Raw genomic sequence first — 26645 nt, 5'->3', positions numbered from 1 at the left:
TTCGCTGTGCGCCTGGTTATATTGCAGTAGGACGAGCAGGAAGTGTGGCGTGAAGGATCCATCCAAACACCAATTCGCCGTATGTGCTTACTACCCCACCTTGGCGCAATTGGACACGAGGAGGCAATAACGCTATACCTGTTTCTTTATCCTCATGGCTGCCAAAAGCCTGAGCCTAGTACTCACCAGACCATAGTGTACTTGTTTACGGCATCCACGGCATACGGTGCTATTTCCGTCACCGACTCTGTTTTTTGTCGAATGACTACGGCGAGAGTGTCAGGCAGCCAACACGCGACGTCTTCTGGAATCAAAAAAAACGCATGTCTGTGCCGCAATAGGGCTTGCCTTATTCTCTCAACAAACGTGTGTCGCATAAGTGTTAAAGAGTTCTGGTGGGGATGGAACAATTGGCATGGAACTGACCATCGGAGTGCGACACCAAACGAAAAATCACATTGGCAAAAACAACGCAGAGGTCCAAAAAGCCACCGATGACGTCTATGCGATACAAACTAGCATTCACCTGGCCTGACTTTGAAGGCGCTAACAGTCGCGGGTGCGTGACATATGTACTAAACATCATCAGCAAAGTTTACCAGTGCCATTGACGTGGTGCGCCACGCACGCCGCAATGAAATCTAGCACCAAGGAAAGCAAATGACCAGACGAACAGTACGAGGGTGTCTTTGCTCCTTCGCGGAATTCTTCCACTATGGACTTTTGGCAATCGGGGCCCGCTGCACTTGCGCATGCTCGCCACAATTCCCGCAAAACGCTTTTGATGGATCTGTTCCGTTACGAGGAGCGCAATCTCAGCCGAGGACGTACCAGCCGTGGCCCTGCTAATGCAACCGTTACAAGAGCGTGGGTGTAGTAACCCACTGATTGGACTATGCCACTGCCCGCCCGTTTCAACGGATTCCTGTGCAATTTCGTTGCTTGTTGGATTGTTTCCCAGATGCGTCGCTGTGGCGTTCCTCTGCCATTATCCCTGCATTCTGTGCGCAACAACAAAAACAACCAATGGCGCTTTGTGTTAAGTGTGGGTGGGCTGAAACCCACTCTGGCGTTTTCAGCCCTGCCAAGTCTCACTCCCTCCTCTATCCCCACCACATGAGATCGCTCAGAGACCACAAAAAGAAAAGAAAACAGCCAAAATCAAACCGCTTTGGTGTGTGTGACTTCGAAACACGTTTCTTCGCGCTGATCGACTTTCAAGCAAAAGTCTCTTGAGCATCCTTATATCCTGCGCTGCTGATCCCTGACCCCTTCGCTTGGTCAGGAGACGCAAACTCTACGTCCATCACGGTTAATCTGCACAACCGTTTTGTGTAACTTCAGCACAGCCACCTTCCTATCACAGCAGACATGCGAATCCCGGTCTGTAGGGGGCATTCTGCACAAAGGAAACACAGGGTCCGCTGTGTTACCCGACCATCTCGGTGTCCACATCGCGCGTGCAATCATCCGCCCGACAAGAACGCCGAGATTTCGGATCTGGTGCCGAGACTTTTTTACGCTCATAGTGACCTATCACTACTCGAGCGATGGCAATCTTTCTCCTTTTATGGGCTTCACAGTACTCCTTTCGTATTGAACGTGTCTTGGATGCTGACTGTATCGTCGTTATGATCGTGGCTGTCAACCGCTAGAAACCTTGCATCACCAACAGTCACCAAGCACGGATTTAGGTTTGATGATTTGCTGCACATGCAAATCTGGGTTCGGGTAGTGTTCCTTTGCAGATATCAAAACTACCAATGGAGCAAGACTGGCCTTTCGTCTATTCAATGTTCGCACTCCAAGTAAGTAGGGGATGCCCATGGTCATACCATCCCTCTTCTTCCACCTTTTTACCGGCACAAACGTTGGGCCGATTACAAGAGTAAACCGTCTAGTCTGACACGAAGCAAATTTTTCTTTTCCGGTGGCTTTATCCTTTTTTTCGAATTTAAAAAACAGAGTTTGTGGAAACTCTGTACGTCTCGCTAGCACCTCGCCCAGATAGGTTGCCTGCAAAATATAGTTCATTTTAGCCTTTTTGGTCTTGATTATACATGTAGATACAATTTTCACTCTCCTGCTTTTGCGAACGAATCTTCGTACTTTTCGGTGACTCTTGGTACCGCGTGTGTCAACTGGCCGGTGGCGCGCGGCACGGTTGCCGGACACGAGTGCTGATGGTAAGCTAGAACTTTCAGCCGGACCAGAATAATGTCGTATGATTTGGTCTATTTAGAGTGTTATTTTGTGGATAGAACTATACATGGTATGGCCGAGGGCAGAAATAGCAGGTTGCTTTTGATATTACTCAAATGTCAAGACGAAATCGCATAATAAAACTAGCAAGCTCACTAGATATAGTTAGTGTCAATATACTGTTTATAATCTACTGCCTCAATAATCCTCTAGAATTAACCGTAGTTTATAAATTACTAACTACTCTTATCATGTCTAGTATTTTATCAACTCCAATTGTCAGAACGTTAAACTACTTCGTCATCCTCTTCGTACATGTTCAGTATCTAGGTATATTGTTTGTATTTCTGATCTTGAGCCATCAGGGCGACTTCATAGCCAAGAGCATTGAATTTAAAGTCCTTGTTGGATATCTTGCTATGCAACGAGCCCCTCCAAGTAACGGCTCCCTTTTGTTTCCATGCGTGCTTTAAGATCAATGTTCGCCCTGTCACAAAACGCTCACACAGTTTACAAACACTATTACGACCACTATCTAGCGTGGCCACCAATTTCTTCAAAAAACTTGAATAGCCACTTAATGGAAATTTAGTTTAACAAAGCTGATCATGCATGAATGGGTTATGGAAAGACCAAGTATATGGCATATCTGAATGGTTCACTCACCAGGCTGCTAATGATTAGTCTACACTTGGTTCAAGTCTTGTCTCCAGACATCGCTCACAAGCGCGAGTATAGTATTCTTAGAACCATGACCCGTTATTTCCAGCCGCCAACTTGTAAGTAATAAATCAAGAAAGATGCTTGTATTATAGGAGTCTTAAAAAGTATTGTGTCCATTATAGGTAGCTAGTAGAGCGTGTCTACACTCCTCTTGCACTTACTTTGCGTCACCACAGGAGCTCAAAATCTAAAGGCCGCATTGTAACTGCTCTATGAAAAAGCTACCAAATGGATCCTCTTCAAATGTTCGCATTATATTCGCCCACTATTCAGCATCAATGATGGATCCGCTGGAACACGACCCGGAAACTCACTAGCCACATGCGACACAAGTACCTCGGCATCTCCCCATTACAAGCTCCCTCAGCCGAACCACGTCCATACGAACCGACAACAACACATAGCTTTGCCACCCACGCGACACTTGACCCAGCCATTTGCAGGAGTTTAGATAAAGTCTGTTCGCTTTCGCAAGTAGAAAATAACCGATATACTATACGAATAGAAAGAGCAAGGAACAACAAAGAAGCTAAACGATACAACGACAACATGGCAGAGGCATACCAGAAAGAGTTCTTCAACGTTTCATTCCCAGCGGAATATGTGGCGCACGTTGAGATTAATCGTCCGGAGAAGATGAATGCGTTCAAGGAGGTGTAAGTATACAATTTCATTCTTTTGTCGAATTGCCGAGCGTATGCAGGTCGAAGAGCAAGTACATACAAGAACATCTTCAACCGTGATAATGTCCAATAAAAAAGATGAACAAGTACATACTGCGCATACAAGACAACCCATACGTCGCAAAAAAATCTCACTCTCTCAGCAATCCCACCCTAACACAACCTCCAGCATGTGGCTCAACCTCTCCGCCATCTTCCGCCAACTCTCCCACGACCCCAACGTCCGCGCCGTCATCCTAACCGGCGCTGGCGACCGCGCCTTTACAGCCGGTCTAGACATCCAAGCCGCATCCAACGACGGCGCCCTCGCGCAGAAAGAAGGCGAGACACCACTAGACGTAGCCCGCAAAGCCACCGTGAACCGGCGCCACATTCTCGAATTCCAAGATTGCATCACCGACATTGAAAGATGCGAGAAGCGTACGTTCCAACATCACTTCCCTCATAACTCAATTTCTCATTCATTCAATCAATTGAACGAGAGAAGAAGAGAAAAAAATTGAGGGTTCGTTTTTACTAACGTAAAGCCAAAGCCGTCATAGCAGTCCTCCACGGAATATCCTTCGGCCTCGCCCTCGACCTCTGCCTCGCCTGCGACGTCCGCATCTCCACCACCACTACCAGATTCTCCGTCAAAGAAGTCGACATCGGCATCGCCGCAGACATTGGCACTCTGTCTCGGCTCCCCCACTCCGTCGGCAACCTCTCCTGGGTCAAAGACATCAGTCTCTCCGCCCGCATTTTCCCCTCGAGCGAGGCTCTGCAGCACGGACTCGTGTCGGCCGTGTATAAAGACAAGGCCGAGGCCGTGGCTGAAGCGACCAAGTTGGCGGCCACGATTGCGACCAAGAGTCCTGTAGCGACGTTGGGGACTAAGCATATTATTAATTATTCGAGGGATAGGACTGTGGCCGAGGGCTTGACTTATACGGCCATTTGGAATGCGGCGATGGTGCAGACGGATGATGTCAAGGATGCGCTGTTGAGTGGCATGCAGAAGAGGACGCCCAAGTTTAGTAAGTTGTAAGATTTGATCAACAGTCAAAGAGAGAGAGAGAGAGAGAGATTTAGCTGGTAACAGAAACTTGTGTAAACAACAAAAGCAGAAAATGTGTAGCTCACATGCAACTTGACACATGAAGTGATATACCTCTTTTTGATATTGATGTGCACATCATAACAACTCACTTCACTCAAGAGAGAATATTACATCACACACACGCACACAATACACACAGCGATACAAGAATGCTTTTACTGTCAAAAGAATTTCCCTAACATCGTGCCTTGAAAAGAAAACAGCCGTCCGAGCATCGCTCTGAGATGAGCTGCAACTGAGTACCGAATCTCAGAAAAGCAGTCATCGAGCGTCGCTCTGAGCCAGCGCTACAAAGACGCGACGACCATCACACGGTGATGATGTTCCATTGTTGGACTTTGAGATTTTTCATTGACTCTAAGCGCCTAGACGTGTTAATGCCGGAAGAGTCCCAAACCCATCCCGCATGAGCATCAATCATAACCCATGGCATGCTACAGAAGATGTGGAATCGTGATTTTCCCGTTACGCCCCATTGCACTACCCAACATGCACTACCTTATCCCCGTGCCATGACACCCCAGCAGCGGATACGGTTGTCAGTGTATCCAGCGAACAGGGTCTGGCCGTCGGCGCTCCAGGCCAAGGAGACACACTCGGGCTCACGGCTCTTCTTGCCAACCTCCATGTACTCGGGCTTCAGCTCATCAACCTTGCTCTTCTTCTCGAGGTCGAAGATGATGATGCTGGAGGCGGTGGCAGCGCACAGCCAGTAGCGGTTGGGCGAGAAGACAAGGGCGTGGATCTCGTCACCGGCGGACAGGGAGTAGAGGTGCTTGGACTCGTTCAGGTCCCAGAGCATGGTTGTTCCGTCCTTACCACCGGAGGCGCACAGGGAGCCATCGGGCGAGATGGTGACGGTGTTGATGTAACCGGTGTGACCGATGTGGTCGGTCTGGATGCGGCAGGAAGCAAGTTCCCAGACCTGTTTAATGTTAGCTTCTTGCGGTCGAATAGCTTGGCAGTGAATCGAGGAGAGAAGCATCAAATCAGCACTAGGTGATAATTGTCTCATAGCCGAGGCTCTGAAGTAGCAAATACATAGAAAATCATCATAAAACGAGGGTGGGGGTTGGGTGTGAAAAGGGCCATGTTCACGTACCTTGACGAGCTTGTCCCAACCAGCCGAGACAATGACAGGGTTCTGAGGGTTGGGGGAGAAGCGAACGCACGAGACCCACTCGGTGTGGCCCTTGTCGGTGATGGTGTACTTGCAGTCACCGAGGGTGTTCCAGAGCTTGATGGTTCGGTCGCGCGATCCGGAAACGATCTGGCGGTTGTCGGCGGAGAAGGAGACGGAGAGGACGTCGTTGGTGTGGCCGACGAAGCGGCGGGTGGTGACACCAGTGGAGAGCTCCCAGAGGCGGAGGGTCTTGTCCCAGGACGAGGAGAGGGCGTAGGCGCCGTCAGAAGAGATGACCTGTGCAGCAATTGTCAGCTCAGCTTTTCTCGCTTCCTAGCTAGCCAATTGCCTTGTGTGTGCGGGTGAACATACGCAGTCGGACACGATGTGGGAGTGGCCGTGGAGACTCCTCTTGGGGTAACCGTACGAGGTCTCGTCGCGGGTCAGGTTCCAGATGATGAGCGTCTTGTCACGCGAACCGGACAGGAGCATGTTAGGGCTGGTCGCATGTCAGTAATTGCGCGTCTTGGACGGTACAGGATGTTTTCGGGGATACGCACTTCTCCAGAGAGGTAGCAAGGGAGGTAACCCAGCCAGAGTGGCCCTCGAGGGTACCACGGAGTACGAGTTGCTCGGCCATGATTGTGATGAGTGGCTTCTGCTGAGGATGGACGTGGGCGCACTCGGATGTTGATGGACAGTCCTGAAGTTGTTCGACGAGGAGCGCACAACGGGACGTCGAAATTGCGAAATAGACGAAGGCGCTAGGGCCGGATGTGGACTAGCGCCAAAGCACCAGCCTTGCAAGCCCATCGACTGTGAGTGGGTAAGCGAAGCCCTCTGTACTTTTCTTCCGAACGCAGCATTGATGCTGAGTTTCTAAATGAGATGATTGTGTATGTGAAGGCTGGTGATTCTGACGTACCTCGACTTATATCAGAGCCGTTGCGACCACAAAATCTCGATCAATCTCGGGTCAAAACTAGAGAAACTTGCTCCAGTCTTCGGGTTGAACTAACTGTGCGACGACTTCTGGCAGCCCATGCCTTTGGCACTGGTTTGTTTCTCCTGCACTGAATCCAAGTCGTCTGCGATGATTCGTCCCTGACTTCCTCTTTCTGTAGCTGATGATCAGCTCCATGTGCGACCAAGTCCACTAACTCCGAGACAACTGGGTTATCTCCGTGCTCCTTGCCCATAGCAAAGAAGCCACGCGCAGCGCCGAGCGGAAGCTTGGTATGGCACTTACTAATACATAGTCAGTATGTCTTCCACTGGCAATCCATGCATATAAGCATGAGCGGGATCAATCTGTTGCGTTCTTGATTAGCCATAGCGATTTCAGCTCCCAAGTATCTGGCACATACCACAAAATGGCATTGGAAACCCCTATCACAACAACCAAATTGCTACTCTTGGGCGCCGGGGAATTAGGAAATGCAATACTCACTCATATTTTTGCACTGCCATCCATACACATCACTCTCGGCATCCGCTCTCCATCCAAACACACCCACTTGACCACTTCCTACCCTTCCCTTACTTTACTTCCAATCGACCTCTCCGGCCCATCTGCAAGCCTCTCAGAAACCTTTGCGAATTTTGACATTATTGTCAGCGCGACTGGGTTCGGTGCAGATCCGACCACCGTTGTAAAACTCGCACGAGAAGTTCTGGGAGCCGGATCTATAAGGAAGGCAAAGGGTGAGAGCGATTTATGGTATTTTCCCTGGCAGTGGGGCGTCGACTACGATATCACTGGTGATGGGCAGGGGCTGATGCCCTTGTTTGGCGCGCAGCGTGACGTTCGCAACCTTTTGCGGGAGCAGGGCGAGGAGAGCAATGTCATGTGGACCGTTGTTTCTACTGGCATTTTCATGTCTTTCCTCTTTGAGCCATTCTGGGGTATCGTAGACAGGACGCACGAAAAGCAGGGCAAGCTGGTGGTAAGGTGCTTGAGAGATTGGGACCATAGGGTCACCATAACAGACGTGGACGATATTGGAAGAGTGTTGGCGAGGATTGTCAACGCGGACGTCGAGGCAAAACGGCGTGTGTTGTATATTGCTGGAGACACACTGAGTTACGGGCAGCTGGCTGAGCTCGTTGAAAGAGTTAGCGGGAAAAAGGTTGAGAGAGAAGAATGGACAATCTCACATCTCGTGGACGAGCTCAAGGCAGACTCGGACAACGACATCAAGAAGTACAGGCTAGTCTTTGCGAGAGAGGGAGTGTGGTGGAGCAAAGAAGAGACAGTAAATCACAAGTTGGGTATGTGTATGATGGATGTCGAGACTTACGCGAATAAGATGTTTGGAAATAGAAACACTGGCCAGGAATAAAGCTAATTGGACGAGTTTGACACCTGTTTTGACAACGCCTTTTGTATATTGCACCAATACTGCTGAGTAAGTATGACCGCATCAACCGTGAGATTGCTGAAGGAGTGCAGTGGGCTATGAATGAGACGCACACATGCCTCGGCTCCCATAGCGCTTTGTGCCCACCGCAAGCCTGGCGTGTTTATAGTTGTGTCCGCTTGAATCTTGTTGGTAGCATGGTATTTGCGCCTGTAGCAGCTGAACGAGGCTCTGTTCCTCCCCAACCCCGTGTAGACACATTGGATATATCATCTTCATCCTCTCTCTTTCTCTTTGGCCCTCCACTGTCAAATGTAAGCACATGTTGATCATGGCTAAAGTCGGTTGGTACTCCTGTCTGCGCATCAGACTGCTCCTAACGTCCCGGTGGTCCAGGGGGATATCTGCCAGGTGGTCCTCCGGGAGGTCCTCCGGGCGGCATGCCCATACCACCTGGTGGTGGAAATGGCATACCTCCAGGTGGCGAGCCAGCATTACCCGGTGGCGGGAAGGGGAATGGCGGCATCCCTTGAGGTGGGCCACCTCCCATGTGGGGTGTTGGGAACGGGGGCATGTTTGGGGGCACACCACCAGGGCCTGGAGGCATACCGTTGGGCGGAGGGAAAGGCGGCATTCCGTTGGGGGGCATAGGTGCTACCATAGTTAGTCACAGGGCTCTGTATGTTCGGAGTGCGCTGACTTACGACCACCACGGCCCATGAACGGTGGGGGCATTCCAGCCATGGGTGGCATTCCTGGGTCATGTGAGCATCTTGATCCTCTACTTCAGGGTTGTGTAAAACGTACCTGGCGGTGGGAAGCCGGGCATACCCATCGGAGGCATACCAGGCATACCGCCCATTGGGCCCCCAGGAAATCCTCCGTTTAGATTTTGTTGGAACAGAGGATTTGCCTGGCCTTCTGTGTTGTATGCATCGGTGATACTGTTGATGACTTGCTGTGTCTGGTCGCTCGAGATCTGCTCGTAGTATGCCTGAACGTTACGGAGGTGGTTGCGGCCGTTATTGTGCGCCTTGCGCACGCTCATACTATCGTGAGTGAGGTAGACATCGCAGTAATCGCAGAAGAACTTGGGCATCGTGACTTCGCAATCGATTTGGTCGTTATGTGTGGAGCGCCTGGATTCGCGGATTGAGTTGTCGAGTTGCGCGCCGGGTGGTGAGCGCGTCGCAAGAGCTGGACTGGAAGAATCTCAAGCTAGTCGGCACCACTTTCGCCGACAGTCTTGGCGCTGCCTTCACACTACCGTATGGAACCAGTCGGTAAAGCACTTGACTGCAATAAGAATTATCCATTGGAATTAAAGCTTTGTACTATCATTTCTGATATTTCTTTTGTATTGCTATCAACATCTTGCTGACTGCCTCCGTCTTTGTGTATTGTCTCACGTGACTTGTCAGGACGAAATGGACTTGTACCTGTAGCGAGGCGGCTCTTGTCAAGTAGACATGGCTTGTTGAGAAAGAGGCGTATATATATACGCGTATTTGTGCCAGGGTTGAGTCAATGGAGGCTACTAGTCACGCCGTTGACTAGCATACTATTGTGATAGTATTGCACTACACTCGACGAAAAAGGATGAATGAGCTTTTTTCATTCCTCCAAATTCTTTAGAATTTCTTCATTCCAGATCACGGTGATAGCTGCGTACGCTTAATGTACTAAGCACGTCCCTTTTCGATAAGTGGCTGTTTGGATGACGAATTATACTAAATTAACCTATGGCTTGTGGTCAGCTTGAATGTAGGTTTTAATTTTTCCTCTACAGCCCTCCTACCTTGTACTAGATTTTCGCTTTGTCTCTTAAATTCCTTGTCTATTCCATCATCTCAGAAGTGCCAGTAGCGAAGTCTTGAATACTTGAAGTCTATAGCGCATATATAAAACCTGTACCAGAATCTACGAGACATATTGTTTTTCCAAGCATCATCATCAAGACTTCATTCGGGCCTACCTTGGCGTCTATAATAACTTGTCTTACATGCAGTATAGAGTGGGTCAATACTTATTTAAGATGAAATATTTTCATTAGAAGATATGGTAGCGATTGGCGGTGAGCAATAACATTGGTTAAATGAGTAGTTAGTACGAATGTAAGCTTTGGTTATTTTGCATCATCGTTTCACCTTTCCGTTTATAGGGTGAGGATGATCCAATAATGTGTATCTTGAATTCTATTTCTTTCTAAACGAAGCGATGCATGTACACTTATACGTGTAGGGGCTTACACAATATTGCCTTTGCATCATGATTTATAACGGACATTTGGCTCTGTTCTTGAAGTCGAATTTGTAGAGTAATAGTAACGTTAAGTCGGCCCGTGTGGTCTTAGACGCCCATGTCCTTGTTATACGAATTCAAGTGCAGCGGGATTATTCTTGATACTTGAATTCCAAATATTCGACTTTCAGATCAAATATAGGAAGAGAGAACTCTTGCGAGGAAGGATTCATGGCTTGGTTGGTATACTGTCTCAAAATCAGCGGGAATTGCCAGTCCTCATTTGTTGTTGCAAACTAGCTGGTACGTAACACGGTAAATAGCAGCCCATCACTGCCAAGCGGTGCTTTACGAGTTGATCCACAATAAGTAAGCACAATGAGTCGCGGCTATGTTGGAATTCAGGTCATCTCATGAGGTATTTAAGGGAATGGGGGTTCTGTTGATTCCGCCTAAAAAGCATCAGAGAAATCGCCATTCATACCACGACAAACAAAGACATTGAATTTGAACCAGCCCTCACTACAATCACGCTTCAATATGAAATACATATTGGTGCTCGCGGCAATGCTACCAGCCGCCTTTGCAAACTGCAAACCAAACAATACCTCCTTACTGGGTGATTGCGTGGGGTGGTGTTCGGACAGAAACTCGACCCCGAGCACGATCCAATCATGCCTCTTGGCGAATTGCAACACTTGCAAATTAGGTGGTAAATAATTTTGGTAAGTGCATGGAACACTGGCGATGACGTGTGCTAACCATTGATGCACGTGTAGAAGTTGCAATGCCAATGGCTGACGTTGATGAACGATATATTTGGAGAGGAGACGTTTGCGGGGATGGGAGGGTTGTTTGAATAAGGGGGATGAGGCAACATGTTGGAGGGCTATATGCCAACTGATGGAACGGAGATTGTGGAGGTAGGAAGTAGGAACATCAATGCATTCAAATGTATACATACCCCCAAAACAGCACCGGGCATTGTGTGAAGACCAGAAAAGTCTCAGTACGTACACCAATGCGAGTTTCCAACTCATTGAAGCACATTGGGACGTCGTACTGGCGTTGGAGAGTAGTGTTTGAATGACAACGCCATGCGGAGGTTGATCAAGGTATGATGTTCTTTCCTTTTCTATAAAACCGGAGTCGTAGTACAAGCATGATAGCGTGAAGGTCACAAGTGGAAGATTTTTGGTATCGTGTCACAGGTATTGTACAGTTGGTTGGAGAGGAGCCGTCATGATGGCCGCTTGGCCGGGGCAGGAGTCCAGCCTTGTGGTTGCCAATCCTGGCTCTGTGCAGCTTGTCTCCACGGCGAGTCGGCTGGCTCTTTGGCCTTTGCCTTTTTAGGTCTTGGTGCCGCTGTGTCTTGTATGTCTTGTTTGTCATTTACGGGGGAGGGGGCGGTGGTAGGATGCTGCGATTGCAACGGCAGCACGGGCTGTTGTTTATCCGGGGCATCGAGGGCCGAGGGTTTGGCAGCCCATTTGGCATCGGCTTGGGCTGCTAGAAGTTTGATGCGCTCCTGTCGCGCCACGTCTTGCTGCTGTTCGGCAATCGTTGGCGGGTCGAAGCGCGTGTGTCGTAGCCATTGCATCCATGAGGCTGATGAGGCGGTCAGTCAGCCAGTCAGTCAGAGCAGGTTGGGCAGAGGCAGGTGAAGGGCAACCAACGCGATATTTGCACGTCGCCATAGTGCGTGCTGCGGCTATACTTTGCAATTCTCCTATTGCGCAGCGAGTGCAGGGCGTCCTTGAACTCCCAAAACGTGTTTCCGTGGAGATCAAAACCTGTATTGATGTCGTGTCAAAGCAAAGCAAAGGTAGAAGCAGGGATAGGCTTGGGCGAGGCACACTCACCAACCAGCCACTTTTTGCGCCATGGAAACCGCTGCATCTTCCACTGATACCATGCTCGCCTTATGGGGCCTGGGGCGCCCGCCATTGTGGTATTTGTGTACTTGCTTGACTAAGGGGGGGAATTGGTTGGCGGCGGATGGATGGATGAATGAATGGCGTACAGGATATGTGGATGTGTGACATGCACAACATAAAATGCAATACCAAAAACCGGTGACGTTGACACGGGTGGCGGGTGGCTGGTGCGCCCGCCCGCGCCTTCCTTGTGTCCCCACCCATACCACCAACACAACACACACATCTTCTCCACCCATGCACTTATGCCAACGCTCAAGTGCTGACTGGCTGACTGGCTGATATATGCAATTCTTCATATCAATCCTCTCTCTCCCTCCTATTCCCCAAACACCATATATACGGCAGACCTGCTGTCGCCTAGATAGATAGCTACATAGTGCATCTATTCCATCCTGCCTGACGAGTTACTTCTTCCCCTCTACCGCCCGCTGCCTTGCGTGCCCAACCACCACCGCCAAACCCCCCTACACCCAACCCTTGATTTGCGCCCGACTCGCCCGTCATGGCGTCTGTAACCTCGCTGGACCAGGACATGCGCAAACTGCGCATGGACAGGTACACCCCCAAAGCAGCAAACGAAGTGCGCATATGGATTGAAGACACATTGGGCGAGCGACTGCCGCCCGGCGATCTGCTTGATGCCCTCAAGGACGGGACCGTTTTATGCAGGTGAGCCGGCCTTAGAGGAAAGCAACCAAACGGCCGGATCCCGAAAGCTGACTGCAGCAGACTCGTCAACTTGGCTACACCCGGCGCTGTCAGGTTCAAGAAGAGCCAGATGCCTTTCATTCAGATGGAGAACATCTCCCATTTCCTCCGCGCATGCGAACAGCCCCCACTAAGCATGCCCGCCCACGACCGCTTCCTCACCGTCGACCTCTACGAAGCAAAAGACCCGGCCCAGGTCTTGCAGTGCCTCAGCGCCTTTAGCCGCGTAGCTAACGCCCACAACCCCTCCCAGTTTCCCACCGTCATAGGCCCCAAGCGTGCCGCCCCTGGCCCTCTTAGCCCCTCTTCTACTGGAGGCGCTGGTCCCAAAAGTCCCGCCCTCACATCGCCTGGCTATGGCCGAAGCAGAGGACCAAGCACAGCCAGCAACACCAGCGGCTCCAGCACTTTCAACCCCCTCGCCCGTCCCACCACAGAAAGGGCCCTTAGTGCCGCCCGTACCGGAGGCTCTGATACCTCACATGCCTCGAATGGCCTCCCCAAGTCGCCGCCTGGCGGGGTGAGCAGCTGGAGCAAAAAGGTCGATGAGGGCAGCACAGCACCCGCATGGAATATTCATCAGTATGGCTACATGGGCGGAGCCAGTCAAGGAAATCAGGGCATCGCGTTCGGTGCTCGCCGCCAAATCACCAGCGCCGGCCCCCATGTGCCCAACATGGCAGAGAAGGAGCGCCTGCGACGAGAAAAGGCTGCCGAAGAAGAGCGACTGCGCCAACAGGCCGAGGAAGCTGAGCACAAACGTCGCATCGAACGTGAAGCAGAAGAGGAGCGTATCCGCATTGAAGAGGAGCAAAAGTGGGAAGAAGAATCGCGCAAGCAACAAGAGGCTAAGCAGGCCCGCCTCGACCAGCAAAAGCGTGAGTGGGAAGAGCAGGAGCGGCAATGGCAGCTTGAGGAGGAGCAGCGCCAGCGCGAGGAGCGTGAGGCCATGGAGAAGATTGAGGCCGAGACTCGACGGAAGCGTGCAGGCAGCGATGCTAGGCTCCGGGGACAGTTTCTCAGCCAGTACCAGGCCGAACAAGCCAGCAAACCGCGCAGTCGCCGGGGAAGCAGCGAGGAGCCGAATGCCGAACGCGAGCGCATACGAGAACTTGAGCGCCAGCTTGAGGAAGCCAAGGAGAGGGAACGACAGTATCAAGCTGAGCGTGAGGGTCGTCTGCAGGACAAGAAAGCGCGCGCTCGTTCAAAGAGTCGTGCACGCGACCGATCCCGGAGTCGCCCCAGGCCACAGCCCCCGCCACGCGCCCCCTCACCTCAAGACAGCAATGCTTCCTGGGCACATGCAGATGACCGCGAGTACCTGCGCAAGCAATGGGACCAAACACAAACCCAGTCACCACGACCTTTACCAGAACCTACTCCTGCTGCCCCTTCTCTCCCAACCCGCCCACTGCCAGAACCATCCGCTCGACCCCTTCCCGACCCTTCAACATATACCAAACAAAACCGAACTGAACGTTACCTAGCCTCCAACCCACCACCAGCACCTCCAAAGCCCCAGACCCACATTCCACCGGAGCTCACTTCTACCTCAGAGCAACGAGCCGAAGACGCCCGCCGGGCTGCGGCTCAAACCAAAACAAAGGCTCTTGGATGGGCTTCCAAGTCACTCCTCGAGCGTGAGATGGAGCGTGAGCGCGAACGCCAAAAAGAATGGGAAGAGTCTCAGCGCGCGCTGCAAGAAGCTTCCAAAGATCCCAACGCGGGAAGTGGTTCCGGGCAGAGTTGGGACGTCAACCAATACGGATATATGGGCGGTGATAATCAGAATAAGCTTGGTGGTATTGGCGCGGGAAAGAGACAGATTATTGGACCTAGGCCATTTGGGCCTCGTTAGGGAGTTGAGTAATCGTAGGTAGAAAATAATATTCAGACTCAAAGAGCAGATTACTCGATTGCGTATCATGGTGATGACAAGGGACTTGGGGTAGTGTGACTAGCCATGAGGATAAAGAGCAAAGTGAAGGTGAAGGTGATTCATCTAAGTTTGTGCGCGCAAACTTTGGACAACAAACGCATGTCTTGCCTTACTTTGGGATTGTCTAACTCCACGAACAATAGTCATCAGTAACCACACCATGTCGGATAACAGCGAGCCAGCGACAGCCGGAGAAATCAACAAGCAGATGACCACTGCTACGCTCTCCTCCAACATCACCAAATCTCTTCCTCAACCCGCCCGGTACCGAAAATTATGTGCTGCTACTCCACGATCGGTTCCTGGAACGACGCAATCGCTTGCGCAATTCGAAGTTAGACTCTCCGTTATCACATCGGCCAGTGCCGCTAAAGATCTCATCAACACGATGCGCATCCTCATGCAACAAGGAAGCCGCCGAAGACAATTGGTCGAGCCACGCCGACAAAAGGTCCGGGATTTGGTTAATGGAATGGAACATGTGGAGATACAGAAGCTGTACGAGGAATTTGCGAGAGTACATAACGAAAGAGAGAACAGGTCGACATTCAGACTACCGCTCTTGGATCGTGCCCAAGAGAACGGAGACGATCCGGTGAACCAGGACACTACCGATACAACATACAGGCTTGAGATGGAAGTAGCTAACAACCTGAACAACGAGATAAGCAACAACGGTTTGGGACATACCGAGATAGTGGAAGTAGCGGAGCATACCTCGAGGACCATTGCACAAGTGTTGAGTTCTCCTGACACCATGACATCTCGCGGTGCAACAAAAGGATCCTCGCCGCTCCCAGCGCCTTCACCACCGTTGGATTCATCATCCACTCTCGAGCCAAGCGACACTACTTACGACGAGGAAGTCCATGGTGCTTGCATAGTAGTCCCAATTCAGAACCCCAGAGACTTCCCTTTGAGACGTATACAAAAGGTCCAAGCCGACTACTACCCCTCAACACTCATGACTGCCATGTGGGTGCACCGTAACCAGTCCAACGAAATCACCCAGGTAACCGGCGATCTCGACAAAGGACCTGTTAACCATATCATAATTCATAATCAGCGCATCATTGAATCTCTCGGTCTTGGTGAGCCACCATTCGACATCATAACTCTACAACCCCCAAGCCGTGTAGACGAGACATACGACATACGTATCCTTCCAGGCCAAAACCCTGAAGATCTTGATTCCTGGGTTGTTGGCGAGCTCGTATTCGCTCGACACGCGTACCTGTATTGGCTTGATGGCAGACAATGCTCGGATCCAAAAACACCGCCTACTGTTGCTGAAGCGAGGGCTATAGCTACAAAGACGGGCAGAAGGGCATTGGACGTCAAGATGGAGATTGATGCGTATTGGAGGATGGAGTGCGGGACTGGAGGAAACAAAGTTAGAGAGAAGCGAGTAGTGTATCTGGGCGAGGATCAGAATATCCTGACGGTGCCGAGGTGAGACACTTCGGAAATCAGTGGTGGTAGGAAGTGATGGTATTGTTAAGAAAGGGGGTCTGGCTGCACAATGTCTCACTGGTTTCTCATTCAACAGTGTTGCTTACATGAGTCTACTTTATCAATAATTCAGATTACTGGGAATGAATTAAATCGACTAGATTACATTGCTGATGTCCGTGACAAGAAACAAAATTGTATAAGTATCAACCCCGTAAAACTAACTCAATGTCAAAACATGGCTACTAAGACTCCGCCACTCGCTCCACCTGACTCGGCTACGATCCCGGTGCCTGAGTCGAACTGCCAATACGCCCTGAAATATACATACTACGAAATATATCGCCATCGTAGTCCGACCCATCGCTCTCATACCCAGCACTACCACCAGCATCCACTTCACCAGCAACACCAACAAGCTCCTCCTCATCCCTCTCCACCAACGGAATGACCGGCGCCGCCATAGCACGATACTCACGCACCACCTTCCCCTCCTCCTCCCCATCCTCGCTCCCACCCACCCCAACACCATCCAACCCCATCGGTTCATACGGCACCCTAACCCCCACCCTCGGCCACTCCCTGCCCATAACCCCATACTGATCCACCACACGCCCCTCATACACCTTCCTCGCCCCCTCCGGCACCAAAAACTCGCCCTCGGGCCCCTCAATCTCGAGAATTGGGTGCAAAACCGGACTCCGCGGGCGCACCACAGCCGCGGATTCCACAATCCAGCAGTCGTCGGGTGCGTGGCTCCACCACGCTCTGCATCGCTCTGGCTCGTGCGTGCAGCGCCGCTGCGCTGCTTGGTCGATTGGACTCACTTCGTCGTTGGGGAAGGGCGCGGGGATGCTGGTGGGGGCTGGCCGGGAGATCGGGGTGTGGGGTGGTGAGTCGACGGGGGAGGAGGGGGAGAGTAGGTGGGCGACGTGGTATTCGCGGCGTCCGGGGGTTTCTTCGGTCCAGGGAGTTGAGAGGAGGGGCGTGGAGAAGGTGAGGGGACGGTTGCAAGGGGCGTGTTTGGTGCGTTTGGGGGGTGGGGGGTTGAAGAATTCGGAGCGTGGGTAGAGGTAGTCTAGGTGTACGGTTCGTTTGCGCTTCTTGGGGACTGAGCGGTTGGGTTCTGGGGCGGTGGATGCGCATTGTTCTTGTTCTTTGCTGGGTTCTTCGAGGGTCTGAGATGCTTCGGGTTGATCCTCGGGTTGATCCTCGGGCTGCTCCTCGGGCTGCTCCTCGTCATTGGTGTCGAGGTCGTCTTCGGGCGGCTCTGGTTCTATTGTCTCCCGTTCGTCGCTGACGGTGAAGTTTGCGTAGATGCCACTTTTCACCGGTCCAAGTAGATCGTATGATGTACGCCAGTCGTACGAGGACTCTAATGCGGAAATGAAGACACCGTCTAGTACTTGGATGTCCCAGAATCTATCCTGGAGTTTCACGTCATCTAGCGTTTTCTTGAGGTGCAAGCTTGCAGTCGTAGGCCTCAAGTCCCCCAGCTCACTCCTGTAGAGCGCTTGCTCCTGCTGCCTTCTTTCCATGTGTGTTCGGTACGGAAAGCCTTCCTTGCCTCTCTCTGGAATTTCCGCCTCTTCGATACGCTGCCACTTCTGACGAATATTGTCTATATCCAGCACGAGATCGGTAGCTTCAACTGACATATTTTTTGTGGCTTTGAATCCGACCGGCATCCGTCGACATGCTGGTGTCCATAGATGCAACTCGTTAAACCGAATTGGCCTGGGCTCTTGATCTGATCCCCTTTCATTAACCTCATTACCATCCCAATCCAAAAATCCATTGCGATGACGCGGCCCGCCTATTTTGGCTTTGTCAAATGCATCTAGTATGTCCTGGCGACCCTCCGGTTTCATTTGCCCACTGTTGGAATTCACACTGTCAAGGTGCCAACCACGTGTCTCCTTCATTTTGATTTTAGAGTATCTGTTTTGTCGATGCAAATGGTTTTGAAAGTAGAGAAAGTCTTCGAGGAGCGATTGAGTGCGGGTGAAATCATCATGCTCTTTTGTGCGGTATTTGCGCGTGACCCTTTTGTTTTCCTTATTCTCTTGCCAAACACCCAATGCCTTCGTGTCGCCTTTTTTCAACAACTCGGTTTTCTGTCTTATCAAATCTGGAAGTGCACGGCGGGTTTTTACTTGATCGTCCCGGTGTTTTTTTAACTCTTCCTTTAGCGATTCGAGAGTAGTTTCTTTACTGAGAATTGTTGCTCGTGGATAGCCTTCCCCTCTTATCATCTTTCGCGCTTCTTCAAGCTCTCTGTCTTTTTTTGTTTGCCGTCTTGATGACATGGTGTGAATATCAACTCCTTTTCGGAGTTCGTCACAGAATGTGATGGTTTTGGAAAGATGATGAAACAGAAATGGACAAAATTATCGATTGTACGTATTAGGACGCAATGTCCACAACCAAAGTTGGAATATCTGCACATCCACAACATTGCTCAGATGAGGGGTCTGTATATGTATCACGTACAAAAAATGGTTTATTCGACAATTGGGAAAACAAAGAACACCTGCAATGAGAAGAGCACGCGCCAACAACACCAATAACAAAGCCGTTGTACAATCGCCGGATTAGTACTACTACTATCGAAAAACCCCCATTAAGCACAAAAAACAAAGCCCTCGAAACAACCTATCATTCTTGGCGAGATAGCCCAATCCATGCAACACCCATACCAGATCCAGCACGCACCGCCTATCCTCTTCTACGCAACTGTTTCTTCCAATCCCACTCCTTCTTCGGCTCCTCTTCCAGCTCCTCTCCTTCGTTGTGTGGCAATCTCTTTTCCCCAGCCTCCTTGCGTGCCTTTTCTTGTTGCGCGCGAAAGCGCTGCTCTTGTTCGTACCACGTAAGTCGACTGTTTGGGATGCTCTCGTCGAGAGGGTCCCAGTCCGAGCTAGTAAACCTACCGATTTTGCGAATTCCGTGGTGCAATCCAAGGGGCTTAGGCTTGACCTCGGCTTGACCCTTGCCCTTAGATATGCTCTTGCCCTTGCTCGTGGATGTAGCTATGCTCATGGATATAGCTACGCTCTTAGGTGGTGCTTTGCTTATTTCCTCGACCTCGGGATCTTCGACGCTCTCCTCGATGTCTTCGCCGTCAACTGCATCGTCTCCATTATCATCTCCAGAGTCGGACCCGTCGCTGTCAGAGCTGTCGTCGTCGTCTCCTGGATTTGCGCCTGGCGCCACAAAGGGTTGATGGGCGGCTGAAGCCGAAGGGTCTTGTGATTCTGTATCTTGGGGGTTTCCAACGTCCATGTTCTTTTTATTTTGTGGAGGCTTGCGAGTGGATGCTTGACGGGATCTTGGCTTGGTTGCAGCTGGCTTGGTTGTAGCTGGCTTCTTTACCTGCTTGGACTTCTCTTGTACTCTAATCGCTTTGGAACCTGTCTTAGAAACTCCTTTAGTGCCTGCGACACCTCCAGGTGCGCGTTTGTCATTGGATTTTCCACTGTCTGAGGATGAGACATGGTCGTCATCCCCGGATGAAACCTTTGCACGCTTGAGTTTTCTTGTCTCCATGTCATCCTCGTTTTTTCGTTTAGGAACAGGAGGGTTGAGTTTGTTCCCTTTGATCAAGCGATCTACTAGAGCATGCTGCGCATCAATATCGGCGGAACTCGCGATGTATCCTTCTGGAAGATCACGGATCCTTGTTTGGTTTACCCGATCGTACTCCAGAAAGATGTCCACCAATTGATCCTGATTCCACCTGTTAAAGTTCTTGAACCCAGCTCTCTTTGCCATAGGCCTCAGGACGCCGTTCATGCTCAGTTTCTTGTAAGCGTTTTTCTCTGGGTCTTCGTCTTGTTGTTTGGGCGCCATGGCGATGGAGTATTCCAATGTAGGTTTGAGTGAATGCTCGATGATACGAATGCCTGGATAGTCGAGAGTTCGGGAAAACGATCATGAGCTCAATATCAGTTGGAATATGATGCTATGAAGCTTACAGGCAATTAAGATATGGTTATAATATAGCACAGAGAAAGCAAAATTTCCGTGGTACATGATTCATTTCATCACTGGGAGCTCAGAGTGAAAGGCGTTGATTGTAAACAATGCACCTTTTAGGCAGAAGCACTCATACCAAAAAGCTAGATGAGTGAAAGACAATGACCTGTGCACAACGGCTTAGTTGAGTCTAACAGGCCAAAGATACGCCATTGTGGGGAACAGAACGATGCCTTTCAATTCAAATACATGTACGAGATGTTTTCAGAAGACTCGATGTGACTGCCTTTCCATGATTGTGTAGTCAAATAGCTAGAAATGCAAGAAAGCAAAAGTATATCGCTTCCTGTATGTTGCTTTAACGTGGAAACAATAGACGGGGGGTGTAAAGTCCGTCAACGCACCGTATTGACTGTGGAAATGAACCTTGAGATCCACAGTTTACACTATGATGAGTTTGAAAGTTGTCTTTGCGTGGTTGACTGGACACGAGCGTGAATTCTACTTGCTAATCACCAATTATCACTCAGTTCACCTGCTTGGTGAGGATGAAGTAACCCCTTTCGGCAATACACCGCAGATGTATTCACTCTACCGGTGGTTTCGTCTATAACGCCTGGGTAAAATTTGAAGGGCTTTGCTTCTATCTGCATATATTGAATAACGTACTCAACAGTAGCTGCTACATCTGCGTATCATCCAGTATGGCGCTGCTCAGCCAAAATCTCTTCGAAATGGATAACAACAACGACAAAAGCGAACCTTTTGACGATGCATGCAAAACCAAGGTCATTCGTCACACAGCTGGTGCTTTTCACATCTCAGGTTGGAATCCCATCAATGAGACCTCTGGGAAATCGGTCAAGGATTGGGCCCATGGGAAGTCCGATCTGAAGTACAGTCCTCACAACGCCCTTGATGACGAACCAATCGATCCAGACTTTGACGAAAAGTACTTTGACCACTACGGCTACTTCAACTATATCAACAGTGCACACGAGGTACCTATCTTCTCAAACAACAAAAAGAAGACTTAGCTAACACCGAAAAAAGGAGAATTCTACTACTGATGATGGACAGGAAGTCACATCGTCTTCCGTCAGTGTTCTACAACGTACTCCCAAACGACCCAAAACCTCACACGAATACCTCGCCCGTGAGACAGACGACGCGGGCGACCTTCAGGAGCCCGATCCAGTCTTCACACAACACGCGACAGCTTCCAACAACATATGGAGGCCTTACACCGCCGAAGAAGTCGCATGGCTCGACCTCTTCCACGCCAAGCTACGCGGCGCCATCGAAGCCGGAGCGGTAATCAAGCTCCCAGGACGCGTACCCATCTTGGAAACCTTTAACACATTCTTCAAGCGCAAAGCCTTCGAAGAAAGAGAAGATGGGGCAGTCGCCGCAGGAGCGAGTGAGTGGACGCCGCGTACCATGGGATCGATGCATCGAAAGTTGCGCTATGATGGGAGTAAAGTAGGCGAGGAACGAGAGAAGCTAAGTAAATTGCTGGAGGATAGGAAGAACGGGAGGGTGTATGTACCGAAGTTGAGTGTGGAGGAGCTTGCGGCGTATCAGAGGGATGGGACTGTTGTTTTGGATGATTTGCATGCGGAGGGGTTTGAGTATTGCTTTGTGGGGACTCTACGGGGAATTAGTAGGGAGATTCTTAAGAGGAGGGTTGAGGAGTGAGGGATGGTGGGATTGAGGAGGGGTTTGGGATGAGGTGCTAGGAGATGGAGTTGGTGTTGGAATAAGGAAGGCTATGAGATGGCGATTGGGAAAGGATATGATGGTTTTGGAGAACTGGTGGGAGATATCTTGTCGATGGGTTGTAGTGGAAATGACAGTCAAAAAAAAATACAATATGGGAGTAGAAAGGCAGATATAAGCAGTGTGAAGCAACGATGTGATGATGGATGCAGAGCTCTCTCTATAAGATATTTAAACCTAAAATGTGTCTATGTCGTCGCCTACTATGCTGATGGTGCTAGGGACCTGAGTGATGCTACTATAAGAACTCGAAGGCATACCTACCAAGCGCACAAATACGTCTATGCATAGGAAGATATCCGGAGCTCCACCTTACATACATATATACATGTTTCTGCCCCAAGATTGAGGGTGCAATGACAGATGTCAAGGCTCTACTGGAGAGTGACGGGGACGAGGTCCAGCGACTTCGTTTCACGCACAACGATATATCCATCCCAGCCACTCACCCTCTAATCCTTCTATTCCACCACACTTCTAACCCGTTCTCTCCTCCCAAATCTTCAAAAACAGTTTCCACAAAATCGAAAACAAAATCCCCTGCAACCCATTCGCAATAATCCTTGTCTTCAAACCCCTGCCAAAAAGGCCCAGTCGCCCATCTTGTCTAATCACCTTCCTCGCAGCCTCCGTATACGAAATCCGCGTGTCATTGACCTGCCGATACGTCTTGACGACCCTCAGAGAATTAGAAATAGTGTCAGACGTAACAGACGCGCAGAAGCCAATAAACGCCGCGCGCAGCAGCCACCACCCGATCTGCTCTTTAGGCGGCTCGGTGATAGTCTCGGAAAGCAAGTTGTAGACTGCAAACCAGGGGTAATGTCCGACAAAGGTGGCGGCTGCGGTGGCAAAGGCACCCCACCAGAGACTCCCGATGCCATCCGTCTTGATGCGGTTGCGGAGGATGCGCCAGCCGCTAGGGCCCTGGGCCTGTAAGGTGGTTTTGAGGGTGTCGATGGGGGTTAAGAGCATTCTGAAGGCTGCGGCGCAGGCAGAGGCGAAGATTGTCTGGATGGGGGATGGCAGTTGCTTGAGGAACCCGTTGGATTGCAGCAGGGCGAGGATACCGGCGTTAGCGGCTGTGTCGCCAAAGCGTGCAATGGGTCCCTGGAAGAGTGCTGCGCCCATGCCTTGGTAGTAGCGGCCGATGCCGCCGTCGCGGTAGAGGGTTTTGGTGGCGGTGGTGGTCGAAGTCCCGTGGCGGTATTGGTAGTTCATAATTGTGCGGATGGGCATGAGGAGCAGCACCTGGAGAATCATGGCTGCGGCGCCGCTGAGTCCGCCGCCCAGGGCCCGCTTTAGGGCACCTTTGAGGTCGAACTGTGGTATATGTGGTGAGCCTTTTGGGGGTGTGGACATGGGCTGGCTGGTACTACTACTAGGGGTTACGTACATCGACGTCGTCGGCGTCTATCCATGCCTTGACAAACACAACGATTATGAGCGTTGCGGCCAAGGCTAGCAGCCCTCTCCATACGTACTGCCAGGTACACGATACCTCTTCGTCGGGTACTTGGGGTTCATCGTCACCTTCTCGAGGTACAGACGTGTAATCGGGCGCGTCAGCATGCGCGAGCAAGGGCGCACGCTCGTCTGCTGCGCCAGCGCTTTCCAAGTTGCGCTGGGAAGACATTATATTTGTATCAAAGAATGAAGTTCAGAGCTGTTCATGTTCAGGTAACACAGACATTTATATCCGATCCTCTGTCGTTGTCGGCTCAGTCGTCGAGTCAGATTACCAATCATATCAACCAATGACGCGTGCACGGCAGTCTTGTGGAGACTGGCGTGACGGGCTTCTATTAATCATCTCGTCGCATTTCTACTACTACATCTCATTATCTACATACATACTATACTCGAGTACCCACACCACAAACTCGCCCTGTCTGTCCATACCCCCCCGCCTCTACAACTCCCGGTGCGGGGGGCCGGGAAGATCCGGCCGTGGAGGCCCCAGATTATCAAGCGCCTTCGCCATCTTCCAAGTAGCCCAATACGCCTGATCAAACCTGTCATCCTTCAGATCCATATGGGCCGAACCCCAGTTATTCCCTAGCATCTTATCCTTGAGTCCCCCGTTCATCCTCTCTAAACTGACCAAGGGCGACCTCACCCACTTCCCCGTCGCGTTCTCCGGTGGTTCCGACTCAGTCGCCTTGCGGAAACAATGCGTAGTGCCTCTATCGCGCTCAACGACGAATTTGGGATGACTGCCCTCCCATCTTATTGCGTGTGCCCAGTCGACTGAGTAGTCCCCGTGGTGCGACCATCCGAGGTATTTGGCCTCGCCGTGCAGAGTCCACACAACCAGGTGCTCCCAGTCGTGCTTGTGTCCACTGGCTAGACTGCCTCCCTCGTCCTTCTCAGCGTAGTATCCGTATATGTAGAAGCACCAGCCATCATCAGTGCACTTCTCGCGTACGTAAACGTTACTGTTGGATAGCCGGTCCAGTGTGCGGCAGTTGCCCTGCCCGAGTTCCAGGCCGCTGTTCAACTGGCCGCTGCGCGTGATGGCCATGGTGTTGTAGCAGGCTGACTTGTCAAAGTCGATGACGGGTTGGTATTTTAGTGCGCCAGGCGTTGCGTTCTCATCCAGTCGCGGCGGAGACGACGGTGGAGCGGGTGCTGGTGCTGGTGGTGGCATGGGAGGTTTTGGGCCTGCTGGCGCATGATTACAGATGTACGCCATGCTACATTTTTTCCCATCGGCCAGAGTAAAGAGTCCATCCAAGTGTCGACTGAAGCACGTCAGGGTATTGGGATCGTATGTGTGCCAAGCGAACCCCGCGACATTTGGATCTCCAACGTTGTTGTCGATTACTACTGTCCATTTATCTCCGTTAGGGAGTGTCTGCGACACGCCGCTTGGTCGCCAAGGGTACGAGCCGTCCCACGGGACATTGGCCATGTATGTCGGGGCGCCCCAGGCTATGTTGGAGTAGTACATCATCTCGCGTGATGTAGAGCCGCCATTTACTCCCAGGCCAATACCGCAGTCGGCGAGAACGAGGTTTTCGCTCCATGTTGTCGTGGCGGAGACTAGAGTAGTTGCGAGGGCAAGTAAGGTTAGGGAAGTTGCGGCCATTATAAATATACTCGGGCTGCCTCGACGGTCGAGACGGCAAAATCCAAGGCTTGGTCTTGACTAAAGATCGTATGGAGATGATGAAAAGGATTCTAGCGACAAGCGCTGAGCTTCCGAGGATGCAGCTTGGGATGGTGATGAGAGAAACCTAGGTATCGTGCGAGCATGTATCCTTTATGCTGCTTCTGATCCCCTGCGAAACGTCCTCACAAGGAGGTACAAAAAACGTACATCGCATACTCCGGGTTGAATCTGCCCATGTCCAGTTGGTCAAGCCAGTCATCCTGAAGGATTTCAGCTGTAGCCACATCTTTCATATATCCGCCGAGCTGAGTGTGGTTGCTACACTGTATTGGTTGTGCACATTGTAAAAGACGGTGTACATGACGACGTCTGAAGTAGTGCCATCTCTATCATCGTTCAGGAAGTAATACAGCTGAAGGCATGGAGCTGAAGCTAAACGGAATGTTTTGTATACTAGTACTAACGGGTGTTAAAGATTCAGCTGTGGACCGACAATGTTCAGCTGCCAAGCCTACTTACTGTCGGTACTACCGAGCCCCGCCGTTGTCGTAGGCGCATAGCCATTCAAAACTGTAGAAAAAAATCTTGGCTATTGACAAGAATAAATGGTATTCTAAGCGAGGGAATGAGCAATTTTGTCAGTCATATGTTGGTAGTAGTTTCTACAAACCGTTTTCTAGATTACACAGTATCCAACGTATTGCGACGTGATTATCCGCCAAAGCATGTGCGACTGATTGTATTCGAGAATCTAGTAATTTTTTGACTGCCGTGGTGACTAGTATTGTACAGTAGTAGTATTCTTGGATTGACGCGTCAGGTGGCTGGAGCTATTGTTGGAGACGGCGTCTGCTCCCATCCTCATGCGGCCTTGCCATCAAACAGCCTTTGCACCAGCCGGATGGGTGTGGACTGTGGGTTTTGTCCAATTATATTGGTTAGAAGGAAAAATTCACTTTTCCATCAGCTACATGAAGAAAACAGCCACACGCAAATGAATTACTCTTTTTTGTATTGGAACTCGACAACCCAGGATTCGTTTGCACAAGAGTTTTTCGGCTGTATCTTCAATAAGTAATACTCGCACTTGCCAAGTACGAACAGGCTGACAATAGCAAGTATAGGAAGTGAGAGAAACATGGTTGTACCTAGCACAAAGCTTGCGCAATGACATAACAGTATTACTCTATTCCACATATCTCTGTCAGTGCATGAAAAATATTCAGCATCTAGCCCCAGCATAAATATTACATAGCATAAAAAGCACTCCATTCCCCCGTCCTTGGTAAGATTGCAGCAAGGT

General features: G+C 50.6%; 14 protein-coding genes across 14 annotated transcripts; 6 read left to right on the top strand and 8 right to left on the bottom strand.

The window, feature by feature from the left end:
- Positions 1 to 1665: 1665 nt before the first annotated feature.
- Positions 1666 to 2034, bottom strand: COCCADRAFT_87312 (uncharacterized protein; the record flags this gene model as incomplete). Its single annotated transcript, XM_007710761.1, has 1 exon — positions 1666 to 2034. The coding sequence occupies one exon, from the start codon at positions 2032 to 2034 to the stop codon at positions 1666 to 1668; it is 369 nt and encodes a 122-aa protein (XP_007708951.1).
- A 1440-nt stretch (positions 2035 to 3474) lies between these two features.
- On the top strand, positions 3475 to 4635 carry COCCADRAFT_33897 (uncharacterized protein; the record flags this gene model as incomplete). Its single annotated transcript, XM_007710735.1, has 3 exons — positions 3475 to 3581; positions 3778 to 4028; positions 4142 to 4635. 3 exons carry the CDS (start codon positions 3475 to 3477, stop codon positions 4633 to 4635), a joined length of 852 nt encoding a protein of 283 aa, XP_007708925.1.
- Positions 4636 to 5206: 571 nt separating this feature from the next.
- On the bottom strand, positions 5207 to 6470 carry COCCADRAFT_87357 (uncharacterized protein; the record flags this gene model as incomplete). The annotated part of the gene is made up of 4 exons (XM_007710760.1): positions 5207 to 5632; positions 5810 to 6127; positions 6203 to 6329; positions 6391 to 6470. 4 exons carry the CDS (start codon positions 6468 to 6470, stop codon positions 5207 to 5209), a joined length of 951 nt encoding a protein of 316 aa, XP_007708950.1.
- A 733-nt stretch (positions 6471 to 7203) lies between these two features.
- COCCADRAFT_87484 (uncharacterized protein) lies at positions 7204 to 8172 on the top strand (the record flags this gene model as incomplete). The annotated part of the gene is made up of 1 exon (XM_007710759.1): positions 7204 to 8172. The coding sequence occupies one exon, from the start codon at positions 7204 to 7206 to the stop codon at positions 8170 to 8172; it is 969 nt and encodes a 322-aa protein (XP_007708949.1).
- A 946-nt stretch (positions 8173 to 9118) lies between these two features.
- COCCADRAFT_80178 (uncharacterized protein) lies at positions 9119 to 9289 on the bottom strand (the record flags this gene model as incomplete). The annotated part of the gene is made up of 1 exon (XM_007710758.1): positions 9119 to 9289. A coding segment is annotated over one exon (171 nt), but the record flags the coding sequence as incomplete, so codon positions are not given.
- Positions 9290 to 10971: 1682 nt separating this feature from the next.
- On the top strand, positions 10972 to 11151 carry COCCADRAFT_87401 (uncharacterized protein; the record flags this gene model as incomplete). Its single annotated transcript, XM_007710757.1, has 1 exon — positions 10972 to 11151. One exon carries the CDS (start codon positions 10972 to 10974, stop codon positions 11149 to 11151), a length of 180 nt encoding a protein of 59 aa, XP_007708947.1.
- A 520-nt stretch (positions 11152 to 11671) lies between these two features.
- COCCADRAFT_87376 (uncharacterized protein) lies at positions 11672 to 12378 on the bottom strand (the record flags this gene model as incomplete). Its single annotated transcript, XM_007710756.1, has 3 exons — positions 11672 to 12039; positions 12108 to 12224; positions 12294 to 12378. 3 exons carry the CDS (start codon positions 12376 to 12378, stop codon positions 11672 to 11674), a joined length of 570 nt encoding a protein of 189 aa, XP_007708946.1.
- Positions 12379 to 12873: 495 nt separating this feature from the next.
- Positions 12874 to 14937, top strand: COCCADRAFT_23492 (uncharacterized protein; the record flags this gene model as incomplete). The annotated part of the gene is made up of 2 exons (XM_007710725.1): positions 12874 to 13040; positions 13134 to 14937. The coding sequence occupies 2 exons, from the start codon at positions 12874 to 12876 to the stop codon at positions 14935 to 14937; spliced, it is 1971 nt and encodes a 656-aa protein (XP_007708915.1).
- Positions 14938 to 15226: 289 nt separating this feature from the next.
- On the top strand, positions 15227 to 16474 carry COCCADRAFT_33889 (uncharacterized protein; the record flags this gene model as incomplete). The annotated part of the gene is made up of 1 exon (XM_007710734.1): positions 15227 to 16474. The coding sequence occupies one exon, from the start codon at positions 15227 to 15229 to the stop codon at positions 16472 to 16474; it is 1248 nt and encodes a 415-aa protein (XP_007708924.1).
- A 274-nt stretch (positions 16475 to 16748) lies between these two features.
- COCCADRAFT_87475 (uncharacterized protein) lies at positions 16749 to 18779 on the bottom strand (the record flags this gene model as incomplete). The annotated part of the gene is made up of 1 exon (XM_007710755.1): positions 16749 to 18779. One exon carries the CDS (start codon positions 18777 to 18779, stop codon positions 16749 to 16751), a length of 2031 nt encoding a protein of 676 aa, XP_007708945.1.
- A 409-nt stretch (positions 18780 to 19188) lies between these two features.
- Positions 19189 to 20322, bottom strand: COCCADRAFT_2192 (uncharacterized protein; the record flags this gene model as incomplete). Its single annotated transcript, XM_007710707.1, has 1 exon — positions 19189 to 20322. One exon carries the CDS (start codon positions 20320 to 20322, stop codon positions 19189 to 19191), a length of 1134 nt encoding a protein of 377 aa, XP_007708897.1.
- An 830-nt stretch (positions 20323 to 21152) lies between these two features.
- Positions 21153 to 22146, top strand: COCCADRAFT_2191 (uncharacterized protein; the record flags this gene model as incomplete). Its single annotated transcript, XM_007710706.1, has 2 exons — positions 21153 to 21449; positions 21502 to 22146. 2 exons carry the CDS (start codon positions 21153 to 21155, stop codon positions 22144 to 22146), a joined length of 942 nt encoding a protein of 313 aa, XP_007708896.1.
- Positions 22147 to 22704: 558 nt separating this feature from the next.
- On the bottom strand, positions 22705 to 23863 carry COCCADRAFT_87368 (uncharacterized protein; the record flags this gene model as incomplete). The annotated part of the gene is made up of 2 exons (XM_007710754.1): positions 22705 to 23550; positions 23624 to 23863. 2 exons carry the CDS (start codon positions 23861 to 23863, stop codon positions 22705 to 22707), a joined length of 1086 nt encoding a protein of 361 aa, XP_007708944.1.
- Positions 23864 to 24139: 276 nt separating this feature from the next.
- Positions 24140 to 25318, bottom strand: COCCADRAFT_87306 (uncharacterized protein; the record flags this gene model as incomplete). Its single annotated transcript, XM_007710753.1, has 1 exon — positions 24140 to 25318. One exon carries the CDS (start codon positions 25316 to 25318, stop codon positions 24140 to 24142), a length of 1179 nt encoding a protein of 392 aa, XP_007708943.1.
- Between the last annotated feature and the right edge of the window lie 1327 nt (positions 25319 to 26645).

The sequence above is a fragment of the Bipolaris zeicola genome, assembly GCF_000523435.1.
Source record: "Bipolaris zeicola 26-R-13 unplaced genomic scaffold scaffold_21, whole genome shotgun sequence".
NCBI lineage: Eukaryota > Fungi > Ascomycota > Dothideomycetes > Pleosporales > Pleosporaceae > Bipolaris > Bipolaris zeicola.
This window is presented reverse-complemented; position numbering and strand designations above follow the sequence as displayed.